Source organism: Leguminivora glycinivorella, chromosome 9, assembly GCF_023078275.1.
Source record: "Leguminivora glycinivorella isolate SPB_JAAS2020 chromosome 9, LegGlyc_1.1, whole genome shotgun sequence".
Taxonomy (NCBI): Eukaryota; Metazoa; Arthropoda; class Insecta; order Lepidoptera; family Tortricidae; genus Leguminivora; species Leguminivora glycinivorella.
The window spans coordinates 18,658,192-18,673,564 of record NC_062979.1 but is presented as its reverse complement, the minus strand read 5'-3'; the positions used below and the strand labels follow the sequence as shown (position 1 = coordinate 18,673,564).

The following is a 15,373-nucleotide window of genomic DNA, read 5'->3' as shown; positions in this document are numbered from 1 at the left end:
TTAATTATGTGACAGACATTTAAAGGTATGCAAACTCGTTGCGTTAATATTCTGTACTGACAACAAAGTTCTCGAACAGAAAATTGTCAGTTTGCTCCCTCGTAGAAAAAAAACAAAGTCCCTTTTTGTGTGGGTGAGGTAAAAAACTAATTTCCGCCTTATACAAATCATTATTATTATCATAATACAAATCATTTATTCTTGATAAATATAAACAATACAAACACATATTTAATAGTTGTACGTGTTTGTATGTCATTGAAATGAAAACATTGGCACAAAAAAGATAGGAATTTCAATTGCAGTTTAATGGATTTAACATGTTCAAGCTATTTTGTCAATGTGAATGAGGAGACACACTGACATGTTATCCCGCCGGGCACTGACATTTTAGGCGGCGCCTGTACGTAAGTGTAATAATGGGCATGTCATTGTCGTTCATATGTGTGAGAGAGAGAAAAATATATCTTCTTCTCACTCTCACGTATTAAATTCTTTGTCTGTGCAATGGACTTATAAGGTGGCGCCATCTGTCACAAGCTTCGAGTGTGCCTCCTCATTGAATTTCAATGCAAACCCCTTGTATACTAGTGTCTGTACAGAAAGTGAGGAGTCGTGAGTCGTGGAATGTATTAGACCCCATACATTTCACGACTCTTCACTTTCCGGTCAGACTCTATGAATGGCGGCTCTGTAGGAGAAAAAAATTCAATTTAAGTATTTTGTAAAATGTGTGAATGTACTTACGACTTGATCCGTAAGCGTCGTTTAGAAGCAACTTGAGATTGGGTGACGTGTATATACCTCCTATAATTTGTGGCGTTTATTTCATAATGTGTGGAGCTAGCATTATGTGACGTGTAGATGTCGGTTTCACAAAAATAACGCTTGTCAATAAAGCTTCATTGCTGCTAAAATTCGTTTAATAATAGTCTTTATCGACCATCACCAGTGTAACCTCTTTTTGATAGCCGGTAAATGACATGTTTAGTTCCGCTACTCGCCACCGCATCGTGCACAGCGTTTCCATAGACAAAAAAGTCTAGCGACCAAATCCACATGTACCAAAAGCTGTCAACGGTAAAAAGGACACATGAATCATGTACCGTTTTGCTTAATGTAAAAAACTATAAGCCCTATTGTACTAAGATAAAGTTGATTTTAGATTCATATTTTTTTTCAATTAATACGTTTTGGTTGGCTCAAAACCAACTTGCGATCCGATCTCACATGCGACCATTATCCACAGTTGATTTTGAAATGATACCACTTGACAGTTAGATAACGGTTCGAATAGGGCCCCTGGTATACAAAACAGATTAATTCCAGTCTTATTTGTTCGTGTCGATGTCGTTAAAAATCATGCGACGCGCCGTGGAGAACGTCGCGCGGCACGAACAAATGTATAGAATTGGTGGCGGCGCTTGCCGCGTGCGTTCAGTCTGCGTTCTTATGTTGTAAATAGGACTTTTTAGGTCCCAAAAATTGTTACATCTCTTCTTGCAATAGTGCAATGAGCGGCTGGATAAGGAATACTTTTATTTTGACTGAGAACTACTGAGTGAGAGTACTTCAATCAAACTACTAAAATGAGTCAATGCCTTTAATACAACTAAGTAGTAATCAAACACATTCAATGTTTATTATATTGTAAACATGTACTACAAAGCTGTTGATACGATTACGCCCTTGACCCGTTAAACGGACAGCCCAAGGTTAAGGTTATGGTATCATTCGCTCGATGCGTTTCATTTTCGACTATACCATATATTTGGCTGTCAAAGGAATTATAGCGTAGGAGATCTAATATTAATAAAAAAGGAAGATAGAGATACTCGTAAGATGAGCCCAGTATATACGGGTCCGTACACAGTCATCCAAGACCAAGGTCACAACGTTAAAATAATAGCTGCAGGTAAAGAAAATATTGTGCACAATAACCTAACCACAAAATTAAAATTTTGAAAAAACCCCCGACCGCGACATAGTGGATCGATTTTCATGAAACATGGCTAAGAACATTCCCGACTAACTCAGCTTTCAGACAAAAAAAAAAAATCAAAATCGGTTCATCCGTTCGGGAGCTACGATGCCACAGACAGACACACACACAGACAGACAAATAGACAGACAGACACGTCAAACTTATAACACCCCTTCGTTTTTGCGTCGGGGGTTAAAAACAGAACTAAACCCTATTACTTATAAAAAAAAATGTATATATAAGTCACCAATTCCACAATTATAATAACGCACAGTATAGTACAAAACACTAGTTAACAATAAAAGTAAAAAAAAACACAACACACACTTAAAAAGCAGCCCATGGGGCCACTAAGTCTAACTCCACCCAGAGCCAATCCATTTCAAACCGAACCCAAGTTACACGCCAGAATAGGCCACTGGGGGGATAACTCATACGTAACCGCATAAAATGTATTGCTGTCCGACAGTATGCAAAGTTCTGACAGCAATACATCCCCCAAGTCACGGGACGGATGCCGGGGACACACTACAGAAGGGGATGCCCCTCCACGGCATCCAGCCACGCGATATACGTCACTTCGGGGCCCGAAAAGTAAAAGGTCACCCCGAAAACCCGAACACCGTGCCGTAATGCAAACTCATTAACAATTAAATACACGTATTCGAAAACGCCAGCAACTTCCATAATAAAAAATAGTAAAATAATGGGGGGAAAAAAATAGAAACAAATATTAGCACAAGTAGGATCAACCAACGAAACCACGGCAAGACTAATCCCATAATCTAAAGATACACTTTAGAAATGCAGATATTGCAATGAGAAACCAGGAAAAAACCAATACGTATTGATGACAAGAGCACTCCATAGAAGGATCTCCATCTTCCTTATTAAAATAGATTGCTGACGGCGCCGACGCATTGTAATACTAACATTTAAAATGTTTACATTGTAATATAATATTAAGGAAGCTAATACCTAAGCTGTAATACTAATCCCTAAGATACATAAGTATGTGCTTAATCAGGAAAAAAAAATGTTATAAAAAGATTATGTACAACTACAGATAGAATTAACTATATATTTTTAATTTTTAAGATCTAGATTGTTTAGAAAAAAAGATTATACCACTAACCATTAAGATATATCTGTATATAAACAAAAAAAAAATGTCCAAAACATTTTTTTTTTCCAAAAAAGAGGGAAGGTGTAGTGTAGTCGTCACGTAGCTTGTTTATCATTGTAAAGGCTCGACCTAAATTACCCATAATTAATATATATGTTAAAACAATACATAAAGGTCAGCCTAAATGTCACGCACGTAGGCATCACCTATATAAGCCTAACCATCTTCAAATATAAACCATTCATTACTGCACTGGAAGTAAGAGTATTATTTACCACTCCTACCGCCGACCATTATAACTAATTGTTAATCGTTTCAATTTCCCTATTGATACCGACGGTACCGTGTACTAGTAGCGTTTATTATAATATGTAACCGTATAAGAGCACGCCCTTGACCCGTTAAACGGACAGCCCAAGGTTAAGGTTATGGGATCGTCAGCTCGGTCCGATGATTTACTTTCGACTACCATGTGCTGTGAAACTAATTGCTACATAATAACTTTTAAATTGCCATGCCCTACCGGGGTGCCATGCGACCTCCTTCATACTGTAACATCTGTAATGTAATACCATAGTTTGCAATAAATGATATTGATTGATTGATTAAATCGGGACTTAATCGCGTATGGGACCGCAGCTCGTACCTACCAATAAGTTTTTTTGGAACTTATGTGCAAAATGTCACTTGATATTTGCCAGTCGCTTTTCGGTGAAGGAAAACTTCGTGAGGAAACCGGACTAATCCCAATAAGGCCTAGTTACCCTTCGGGTTGGAAGGTCAGGTGGCAGTCGCTATCGTAAAACTAGTGTCTACTAGGTCTACGCCAAATCTAGGGATTAGCTGTTAAAGCGAACCCCAGGCTCTCATGAGCCATGGCGAATGCCTGGATACCGTAAGAAGGATGATGATGATGTACCGTATTACTAGTAGTACCTCGTCTACCTATATGTAATGTATATATATGTATAAGACACGCCCTTGACCCGCTAACTGGGCGGCCAAGGTAAAGGTTATGGGATCGTCTGTTACTTGTCTACTCGGTGCAATGTTTTCTTTTGACTCATTATTTATACCGGTAAATACCGGTAAGCGGCGGTATGTTGTTTCGTAAAAAGATACTTAAGTACTTATAATATTCATAGTGTAATTAGTTCTACAGTCACCGGCAAACATCGCACAAAAAGATAGCTGTATAAATAATTAAATATCTGATATGCTGTGCACTTAATAACAGTGTTTTATTATGTAATTTAATATTCACAAATTATGAATATTAAAGAAAATTCATATTAATTATGTACCTTTTTTCTCGTATAGGTTACTTGTAGCTCGCGTAATTAACAAGGACGAGTGCCGTGATTAGTATTGTCATGTCATTAAAGACTATGTTTGACAAACTTGCTCCATCATGTTTGACACGATCTATCCATGTAGATACATACAAACATACATATAATCACGCCGGAATCCCACAAAGGGGTAGGCAGAGCACATGAACTACTAAGTTTCAGTGCCACTCTTGGCAAAAAGGGGTTGAAAGAAATCCAAATTGTGACATTGCATTGACAGGTTGCCAGCCTCTCGCCTACGCCACAATTTAACCCATATACCCACAGTCGACTTCTACGACACCCACGGGAAGAAAGATCCATGTATAAATAGAATATACCTACCTAACGTGCCTTTGTCGGATTACAGTAAAAACAACCGACCAAAGCAAAAAGCGTCGCGCTAAAGTGATTACATTTTTAATCCCATGTCGTGCAAATGTTTCAATATAATTAATATGGTCGAGGCCGCGGATGCATATTTAATTGCAGTGCACTATAAATAGTGTGGGTGGCACTTTACAAGGTTCCGTTGACATCGGACATAAAAACATTCGTTCAGAGTTTTAAAGGAATTAAAAAAATTGCAAACCTTTAAGCGTTATTGATTCCTTTGAGCGATAAGTTAATACTGTTTTATCAGGTGATACTCGTATGTCTTTCATCACGGAACAATGGTGTGCCAGACTTTCGGGAGGCGAAGCCGAAACCAACATGTAGAGGCCCTTTTGACACTTTAATGAAATGTAAGGGTTATACCGAGTGGATGCTGCCCTTGCCCGTGTCATGGGACGCAGAGGCAGCACCCGCCAAGGAGTAAGGGATATTCATATAATATTATATTTATAGAAATAAAACTGTGCCTTTATGTGTTCTATTCTTGTTCTTGTATAGCCACTGACTTTCTTAATTACTCTCTGTCTTTAATTACCTGTGGTACCTGTGGCTGTGGCACCATCAGTGCCAGAGCACGTGCTGAGTGGTGTTCTTTTGCAACCACAAACCAAAACCCTATGTTACTAATTTTGTACTGTTTAGTATGTAAGTGTCAATTCTATATTTTCTTTTTGGTTGCAATAAATGCCTTATCTTTCTTTCTAATATTTGAGAGTTGATGGAATCTAAAATGAACTAAATGAATGAATGAATGACGACCGGTGTGGCTCAGTCGGTAGTGACCATGCCTGCTAAGCCGCGGTCCTGGGTTCGAATCCCGGTAAGGGCATTTATTTGTGTGATGAGCACAGATATTTGTTCCTGAGTCATAGATATTTTCTATGTATATAAGTATGTATTTATCTATTTAAGTATGTATATCATCGCTTAGCACCCATAGTACAAGCTTTGCTTAGGTTGGGGCTAAGTTGATCTGTGTAAGGTGTCCCCAATAAAATAAAAAAAAGAACTGGGCTACGAGATGAAAGTGATGGACCAAATACTGGGCTATGGGATAAAAAAATCAGGTGATATTCTTGTATATTTTGTTGTCGTTTTCTTGCCGGTGAATAAGGATTCCATGGCTCAACGAGGACGTAGAGTGTTGGGTTTGTAAAATGGGTTAACAGAAAGCACTTTTCGCTCGCGTTAGAAAAAGACAAAAGTAGCCTATGTCACTCTCCATCCCAACTATCTCCACTTAAAAAATCACGTCAATTCGTCGCTCCCGTTTTGCCGTGAAAGACTGACAAACAAACAGACACACACACTTTTCCATTTATAATATTAGTATGGATTTAATAAATACTATCATTGTGTATATTTTAAAATTCAACCTCATTATAATGAATACAACAAATATCTAAATTTTTAAAGGCACAAAGATCAACTTATCCCCTTAAGAGATATCTTTAAAATATACAAGACTAAGATTTTCAAATCCTTTCACAGGTTTAAACTTTATATAAAGCTTTTTGTCAAAAGCTAAACTTAACACGTACAGTATAAAGTTACTGTGCTTTCCCAGAACTTGAACTCACAAAGCTTTTGTTACATGAAAAGCTTTGTTCTAAGTTATCGTCAAAAGATCGTTTACAAGGAAAGTTACAATGACATTGTATTACATTACATTGTAAAGAGGTAACGATACCCCATACTGGTTCGGACCTTCAACTGGTCATTAATCCAAGAATTAAGAGGGAACAGGAACTAACATGCCAAAACCGCAAGTAGCTCCTCATAACATTAAAAAAAAATTGTGCACTAGGTGAAAATTTTTGCGTAAAAATCTGTAAAGTCGGGTTTTAAATCTATTTCATTTTCTCCTCCAAAACTTAACCAATGGAGGCCAAATTGGGAATCTAAATTTATTTGTCTGTGACGGACTGGTTTGTTTGTTCAGTTCAATAAGGAGGCACACTCAAAGGTTATGACAGATGGCGCCACCCTATTAGTCCATACGTGAGAGCGAGAAAATGATGTTTTTTCTCTCTCACACATATGAATGACAGTGACATGCCACTTGCACAGGCGCCGCCTGGCGGGAAAAAATGTCAGTGTGCCTCCTCATTGGTAAAATGTTGACAGTTTTGAATTTTGATATATCGCGCCTGTCTGTACCTAATGTCAAAAAAAGTTAAACATACATACATACATACATACAATCACGCCTGTTTCCCATAAAGGGGTAGACAGAACACATGAAACTACTAAAGCTTCAGTGCCACTCTTGGCAAATAAGGGGTTGAAAGAAAACGAAACTGTGACATTGCAGTGACAGGTTGCCAGCCTCTCGCCTACAAAAAAATAAACACAACACAACAAACACACAAACAAACAAACACAAAGTTACACATTTGACATATTTAAAAAAAATGCTATATCTTCAAAAGCCACGGACAAAACAGTCGAGTATGGAATGATGACTACTCCTGTTGTCTCTTAATGCAATTATTTTAGTCAGAAAAGATATAATCGTAAAAAGGGAAATTTCTCGAAAATCGAGTCGTTAACGTAGATTAGGAGTTCCTTTAGTCACGCGAATGTGCCAGAGTTAATACAAGTTGCAACCGCAAAGTTTAACTAAGGTTTCACAGGAATTTAACCGCCCCCGCAAGATGAGAATACTTAGCATTTACTTTGTTAATGCGGGCGTGTTTGACTCTGAACTACCTCTGTCTGTATCTACTTTACTGGACTTGGCAATTCTCGGCTGACGTCATTCTATAGTATAGGTACGTCAGTACAGTCAGCAATGTTATTCGCTTAGCACCTTTGTAGATAAACTTCTGTCCTGCCGGTTTAGCCGAAAAACAATCTTTGACGCTACGTAGTGATCGAAACGTAGTCTAGCTCTGAAGCGCCACATGAGCATTTCTATTTTTTACCATTTTTTTTATTTTGATTGTTTTAGGGAATTTTAGGTCAATTGTACTCAGAATCACGAGTACTTTCAATCTCACTGGGAGACAAAAAGTGTCCCAGAATTTCCATACATTTTTGTTACTTTCCTCTTTTGTTACCCCATACAACATGTACGGAAAATGGTAACAAAATAGGAAAAAATCGTATGGGACATTTTTTTTAACTACTAGGTATGAAAAAGCTAGTAATTCTGAGTAGAAATAGCATTTTTTTTTTCAAAAAATATTACATTTCATCAAAGTGGCAAAAAAAAGAAATGCTCACATATAGCCAAATGCACAAACGCTTACGATATTTAATCATTTAATCATTTATTTAAAATATTATCGTTATCCTAGAGCTATTGAGCTATTTCTATCGCTCTTTCGAATTGGCACGACAGAGTCAGACTGTTTTGATCGGCGTCTAGCATCGATGATTAATTGATTATCATTTCGGCCAATCCAGCCGGCGTATTATGCTTCCAATTTTATCACTTATCCCCGTGGATAAGACATCTGTCACTCTCACACCGACATACTTGCCAAAGCGTGACGGATGCTTTATCCACATAGATAAGTGATAAAATTGGAAGCAAAATACGCCGGTTGCTGTATTTTAATCAGTGAACTAAATCAAATATCATTCGATTGGTTTAGCCTTCCTAATAATTTGTGCCTAAGTTTCGGCAAATAGGTACTTACTAATTCCGGATATCTAGTATAGTGGTACATATTTGATTATTGATATCTATAGTTTATCAAAGCCATGAATCACGATAGATTTTTATTTACGTATTAATGCTATATGTATATTTTTCTTGAAAAGTGGTGCTATATTTTCCAGTTTGTTTTTAAAATAATTAACAAAACGCAAACAAACAAATAAAGTCGTCATTTTCATTTCAAAGTAAGAAAGATAATGCCGTAGAAAATATTATTAATATTGCCTAAATTATCAAATCGCGTGGTTTTGGTTCGCCAAGTGTTGCTGACATTATTAACCTAACTATTACTAGGTTTTAAAATGGCTAGAAGCTTAAAAATATAAGTTTTAGAACACTAAAAAACGAAATGATGACGGTGACGACCCCATTATTATTGAACACTTTCTACAACGTTCCTTCTAAGCAGACTAGAAATACATTATAAACGGCGACCAAGTCTTGAGTTTCTTGAGAAGCGAGCTTAATGAGTCTACCGTGCAGCTAATTACGCTCCTTGCACGTTCTAGCTCACTTTACACCCTAATACCTAAGCTAGTACCTAAGTACATGTCTCGTGACCTATTTCTCAAGTAAAGTTAGATGAATCTTCGTCTCCTCTCATCATAGATGAAAAAGATGTAGAGATAACCACAAAATTAAAATTTTGAAAAAACCCCCGACATAGTGAACCGATTTTCATGAAACATGGCTAAGAACACTCCCGACTAGCTCAGCTTTCAAACAAAAAAAAAACTAAATCTAAATCGGTTCATCCGTCCGGGAGCTACGGTGCCACAGATAGACACACACACACAGACAGACAGACAGACAGACACGTCAAACTTATAACACCCCGTCGTTTTTGCGTCGGGGGTTAAAAGAAACAATAAACCATGGGCTATTTAGGCTCCGCCGATATAGCAGGGGGAAATTAGCTAAAATTACAGCATAATTAATGGAAGGTTTTTTTTAATTGAAATATGTACGTTATAGACCGAAGTTATTTTTCATCAACCCTCCCCACTCCTCCCTCCTCTGCGTCACCCCTCTAACCTCCCTTAAAGTGCCGAAAATGCGGTTTTTCTCGATTTCTGACAAAACTGTTGAAGATACAGAAAAAGCGCGTAGGAACGAAGTAATCCTTAATAAATTTACTATAAATCATTCATTAACACTTTGGTTCTAGCACTTATAGTTTACGCGTGATCCGTCACGAAAGTTGGTCCTTTGCTGCAATCTTCTTTAGTGAATGTTAAGTTTTCGCCCAAAATGCATACGAAATCGTCGAAATTTGTTTGATATAACTAAAATATTGTAACTCATGACTAAAATAAAATTAAGGGGGAAAAATCACTACCATGGGTGGAATTTCCAATATGTCTTGGAATTCCAGTAACTATTTAAGACGTAATATTTTCACGGTAGTAGTTGCTAGGAGTACCATTGATCTATATAGTGTATCTATGACTGGGGATGAGCTTTTGGTAGCTGTTGGTAGAGCCCTGGAGTATCAATCCAGTAGCCGTGAGTTCAAGTCCCACCCATGGTAGTGATTTTTCCCCCTGAAATTCATTTTCAGTTTATAATATTTTAGTAATATCAAACAGATTTCGTAAGCAATTTGGGAGAAAACTTAACATTCACTAAAGAAAATTGCAGTAAAGGACCAACTTTCGTGATGGATCACGCGAAACCTATAAGTGCTAGAACCAAAGTGTCAATGAACGATTTGTAGTAAATTTATCAAGGATTACTTTTTTCCCACACGCTTTTTCTGTATCTACAACGGTTTTGTCAGAAATCGCGAAAAACCGCATTTTCGGCTATTTAAGGGGGGGAAGAGGGGTGACGCAGAGGGGGGAGGGATGGGGAGGGTTGATGAAAAATAACTTCGGCCTGTAATGTACATATCCCAATAAAAAAAAATCTTCCATTAATTATGCCAACATTTTCATACATAACTTTCCAGAAGCAACGGACTAATATGGATGTTAAGGAGTACCCCCAGTAAATACGTATTTACTGGGGGTACTCCTTAACATCCATATCCCATACGTATGTATGTACCACGATAAACCTTTGGAAACGTATGTTAGTTGAATCTTTATACATAAATGTACTTACATCAAATATCTTGCCCAAATCCGTGGCAAGACAGGAACAGTTGTAAGCGACGATGCCCAACTCCTTCACCTGCAAAATCGACCTCATTTAAATAACAAAACTTGCACGTTTTCAAGATCACTTACTAATAAATGAAAGTTGCATTTTATAGAAGAAAAGTATAAATAACTTTACAATTTCAGACTAAAAATACTGTAGCGACTTTTATTATACTTATATCACGGTTAGAAATAACTAAGTCAATTTATTGGGGTTTATGCTTTGAGTTCCTGAGAAATTGAAGTTTAAATTTGGAATTAAGTTTTGATTACTGTGGGACCTAAGTGGGACTAAAGGGGGTTTTCTTAGTACGAGCCCGTAATTGCAGGTCTTATTGAATCGAGTAGGTATACAGAGTGGGGCCTGTAACAAAGGCGAAGAATTGAACTGTAGGCTATTCTCCTTATACTGATCAACATTTGTTCAGTGACTTTTAAAAATTATGAAGTCTTAAAATTTTTAATTTTTCATACAAAATAAATATTAGTTTCAATGTACGCCGTTATTGTTGTCATTGACGTTGTCTGTCACACTTAAGACTAAACAGAGTTCGCAATACATTACCTTTTAGAAAAAACTTTCAAGGGTGATAAAAATCAAAATACAAGCTATTTTTAAAAGTCGCTGAACAAATGTTGATCAGTATAAGGAGAATAGCCTAGAGTTCAATTATTCGCCTTTGTTACAGGCAGGGTTGGGCAAAATACTGGCCAATAGTATTTCAAATACAAAATATTAATTACATTTGGAAATGTATTTCAAATATAAAATACTAAATACTTTGGTGACGGGTATTTCAAATACAAAATACAAAATATAGTGTTTAAAAAAATGTATTTCAAATACCAAATACAAAATATAGCGTTATAAAATACAAAATACTTTTGAACACACCAACTGGTAAAGGTTTACGGATGAGAAAGTTGTACGATTTTGCAGTTCGAAAGTAAATTCATATAATTATATAAAATATTAACTTGATATCTTTTTTTTAGAATACTTACTGTTTATTAAACTTGATATCCAGCATGTCATATCCTAAGTTAGATGGTATTCATGTTATGATTTGATATCACGTTTAATAAAAAATATTTCATTTATTAGGTAAATTCTACCAGCAAGCTTAAGACATCAAGTTAAAATTTGTATGAAATTGCAATTTTTCTATATGTTTTCGAAGAACAAAGAGAGTCTTTAAGAGTTGGTGTAGTAAAAAAAAACATTCAAACTCGAAGGAAAAACAATATCAACGCGCCGGTAGGCCGCGCGAGGTAGGCATGCGCAGAATTTAACAATAAACTTAAACGTTTCTTTCAATGTCACCCCTTCTATTTAATCAGTCAATTTACTGATAAAATGAAAAATAATGTTCATACTTCTTATATGAATATCAATATACGTTATTTTATAAGCTTAATTTTAACACATTGCAAGACTAGGTTTAGCAATGACCTGTGATTGGGCATTTTCAAAAATTGGTACCCAAAATTAGTGAAATGTTAACAAAAATTAACTCGATGTCAGTTTTGTGACGACAATTTTATTAAGCTTGAAATTTCAAAAAAAATATTGCTTTTCTGTTAATTACATAAACTATAAGCAATAACCTACATTTAGAACATGAAAAAGTTGGTTTTTAGACAAATTTTATTCTTAATTGTTGTCACAAAACTGACATGGAGTTAATTTTTATTAACAAATGTCACTAATTTTGGGTCCCAATTTCTGAAAATGCCCAATAAACGAAACTTGAAAAGCTTGAAACTTGGTTTTTATGAATTGAATAAAGAATTCCCTTTCATAAAAACCAAATTCCTAAAAGTATTGTCCGATAAGTTCCGTCTAGTTGGCGAGTGAATGTATCCAGAGTAGACAGTAGTAAGAAAAATGTCATGACCGCGAAATCAACTATCAAAGTGATCTGACACTTGTCGCTGACAGTATAGTGACAGTGACATTTGACGTTGACACTTGACAGTGTTGTCGTTTTTAATATATCACAGTCTCCTAAAGGGACTATCGGACTATCACACAGTTAAAAACTATTCAGAAATGTATTTTATGCAAATGTATTTTACAGCCTTGAGTATTTCAAATACAAAATACTAAATACATGTGTCTAGGTATTTGAAATATCAAATACAAAATACTTAACCAAGCAGTATTTGAAATACAAATACAAAATACGTATTTGTATTTTAAACGAGTATTTCAAATACATGTATTTGAAATACTGCCCAACCCTGGTTACAGGCCCCACTCTGTATAGAGGATGACATAGCGACTGGTGAGAGGTAATAACAAGACCGAGAGGCATGGCGTGATCTGATTTCAGAAGCCAATACTTACTTTGGGTCGTTGCGTCACCGTACATACATACATACTTAAACTCACGCCCACAAAACGCACGCCGCAAAATGCTACCCTTTTTGGGAATATAGGCGTGAGCTTATTGCAAAAGTAGGTACATGAAACTGCTCAAGTCTCAGTATCACTGAGGTAAAGAAAACAAAATTGTGACATTGCAGTGACAGGTTGCCAGCCTCTCGTCTACGCCATAATAGAACCTGAACCCCAGAGTCGATTTCTCATCCAAGGGAGGAAAAGGGGTTGTGAAATTGTAATAACTACGTCGCTAGCCTGTCGCCCACGCCACAACTAAACGCACACAGTCGACTTCTACGACACCCACAGGCAAATAGAAAGGTTGGTAAATCAAAAGTATCAAAATGTTACCTGTGTGAGCGACCGCCAGTCCATATTGGCACTGCCGATATAAAAGTGCTGTCTGTCGATGATCCAGAATTTGGTGTGTAGCACGCCCCCTCCCAACAGCTTGGAGAAATTCAGGCTTCGCACCTGCAAACAGTCTTTATTTTATCAGGGTTCGAGGATATATATCAATGGATATATATCAAGATATATATCCGATATATATCGGATATATATCCAGCTAGGTTCGACGATATATATCAATGGATATAAATATCCGATATATATCTTTTTTTTAATAAATATTTCAATACAAAAATGGTTTTGAAAAATGTAACATTGTTAAAAAACTAGTTTTTTGTGTTTGTTACTGTTTTTATACAAAATTTTATGTTTTTTTGTACATTTTTCCTTATCTAAAGTAGTATTCATAAATAACGCAACAAAAAAATGAAATACCTTCCATACAAAATGGATATATATCAAAGTTGATATATATCCGATATATATCATAAATATCCGATATTTTGATATTTATTATTAATATCGGATATTTTCGAACCCTGTATTTTATACTTGTCTATGACCACAGGTCAATTCGAACAAACATATTGTCACAACTTTGAAAAATCTCGTATCTCACACTGCCCCTCAAAGTTAAAACGCAGTAACTCTATGCATTCCATACATACTCCCTACATTTTTTTCTTCATTGACAGAAGATACAATTTTGTTTTTCAAAATAGTTACGATATACTGATATCAGCAATTCAACAATTGCCGTATCATAGTCGTGTTTTTGTCACTTGTCATATCATGCATCACTTTCGTACTTACATACTTGTTAGAACGTGACAGATGATCGACGATCATGATTGGCGCGAGATTATGTCGCCGCGACATAGACTACCCGACTTTATTATGTCATTAATGCACATTGCAATTAGATAAAGACATATGATCTATTGCGCAGCGACATACTGTCGTGCCGATCATGTGCTAGCCCTGCAGAATTATATTTGAATGATGTTATGTACTTATGTACCTACCTACTTATTTTGGTTACAGTGCATTTCGCGTGTAGGTACATATTTTCGCAAGCAAGACGCATGATAATTAAATAACAATATCTAGGTGTGTGCATATTCGGATGTTGATTTTTATAAAAGGCTGTAGGATGATTCAGGTCACAACTGATGACACAGACCGAACAAGATTGGCAAGTCTTTGATATGTGGGGTCGAATAACCCATGACGAAACTTACATGCCTCACACTAAGTTTTTAGAAGGTCTCGTTTAAGACAATGAAACCATTGTATGACCAGGGTTGGGCAGTATTTCAAATACATGTATTTGAAATACTCGTTTAAAATACAAATACGTATTTTGTATTTGTATTTCAAATACTGCTTGGTTAAGTATTTTGTATTTGATATTTCAAATACCTAGACACATGTATTTAGTATTTTGTATTTGAAATACTCAAGGCTGTAAAATACATTTGCATAAAATACATTTCTGAATAGTTTTTAACTGTGTGATAGTCCGATAGTCCCTTTAGGAGACTGTGATATATTAAAAACGACAACACTGTCAAGTGTCAACGTCAAATGTCACTGTCACTATACTGTCAGCGACAAGTGTCAGATCACTTTGATAGTTGATTTCGCGGTCATGACATTTTTCTTACTACTGTCTACTCTGGATACATTCACTCGCCAACTAGACGGAACTTATCGGACAATACTTTTAGGAATTTGGTTTTTATGAAAGGGAATTCTTTATTCAATTCATAAAAACCAAGTTTCAAGCTTTTCAAGTTTCGTTTATTGGGCATTTTCAGAAATTGGGACCCAAAATTAGTGACATTTGTTAATAAAAATTAACTCCATGTCAGTTTTGTGACAACAATTAAGAATAAAATTTGTCTAAAAACCAACTTTTTTCATGTTCTAAATGTAGGTTATTGCTTATAGTTTATGTAATTAACAGAAAAGCAATATTTTTTTTG

At 36.0% G+C, this 15,373-nt stretch overlaps 1 protein-coding gene across 1 annotated transcript in view; it reads right to left on the bottom strand.

The window, feature by feature from the left end:
* LOC125229757 (5'-3' exonuclease PLD3-like) overlaps positions 1-15,373 on the bottom strand; it is a 127,403-nt gene that overhangs the window by 29,312 nt on the left and 82,718 nt on the right. The window contains exons 6-7 of the mRNA XM_048134692.1: positions 13,386-13,508; positions 10,611-10,679 (exon numbers count right to left, since the gene is read on the bottom strand). Coding sequence (XP_047990649.1) covers positions 10,611-10,679; positions 13,386-13,508 — 192 coding nt within the window. The remainder of the gene's footprint in view (positions 1-10,610; positions 10,680-13,385; positions 13,509-15,373) is intronic.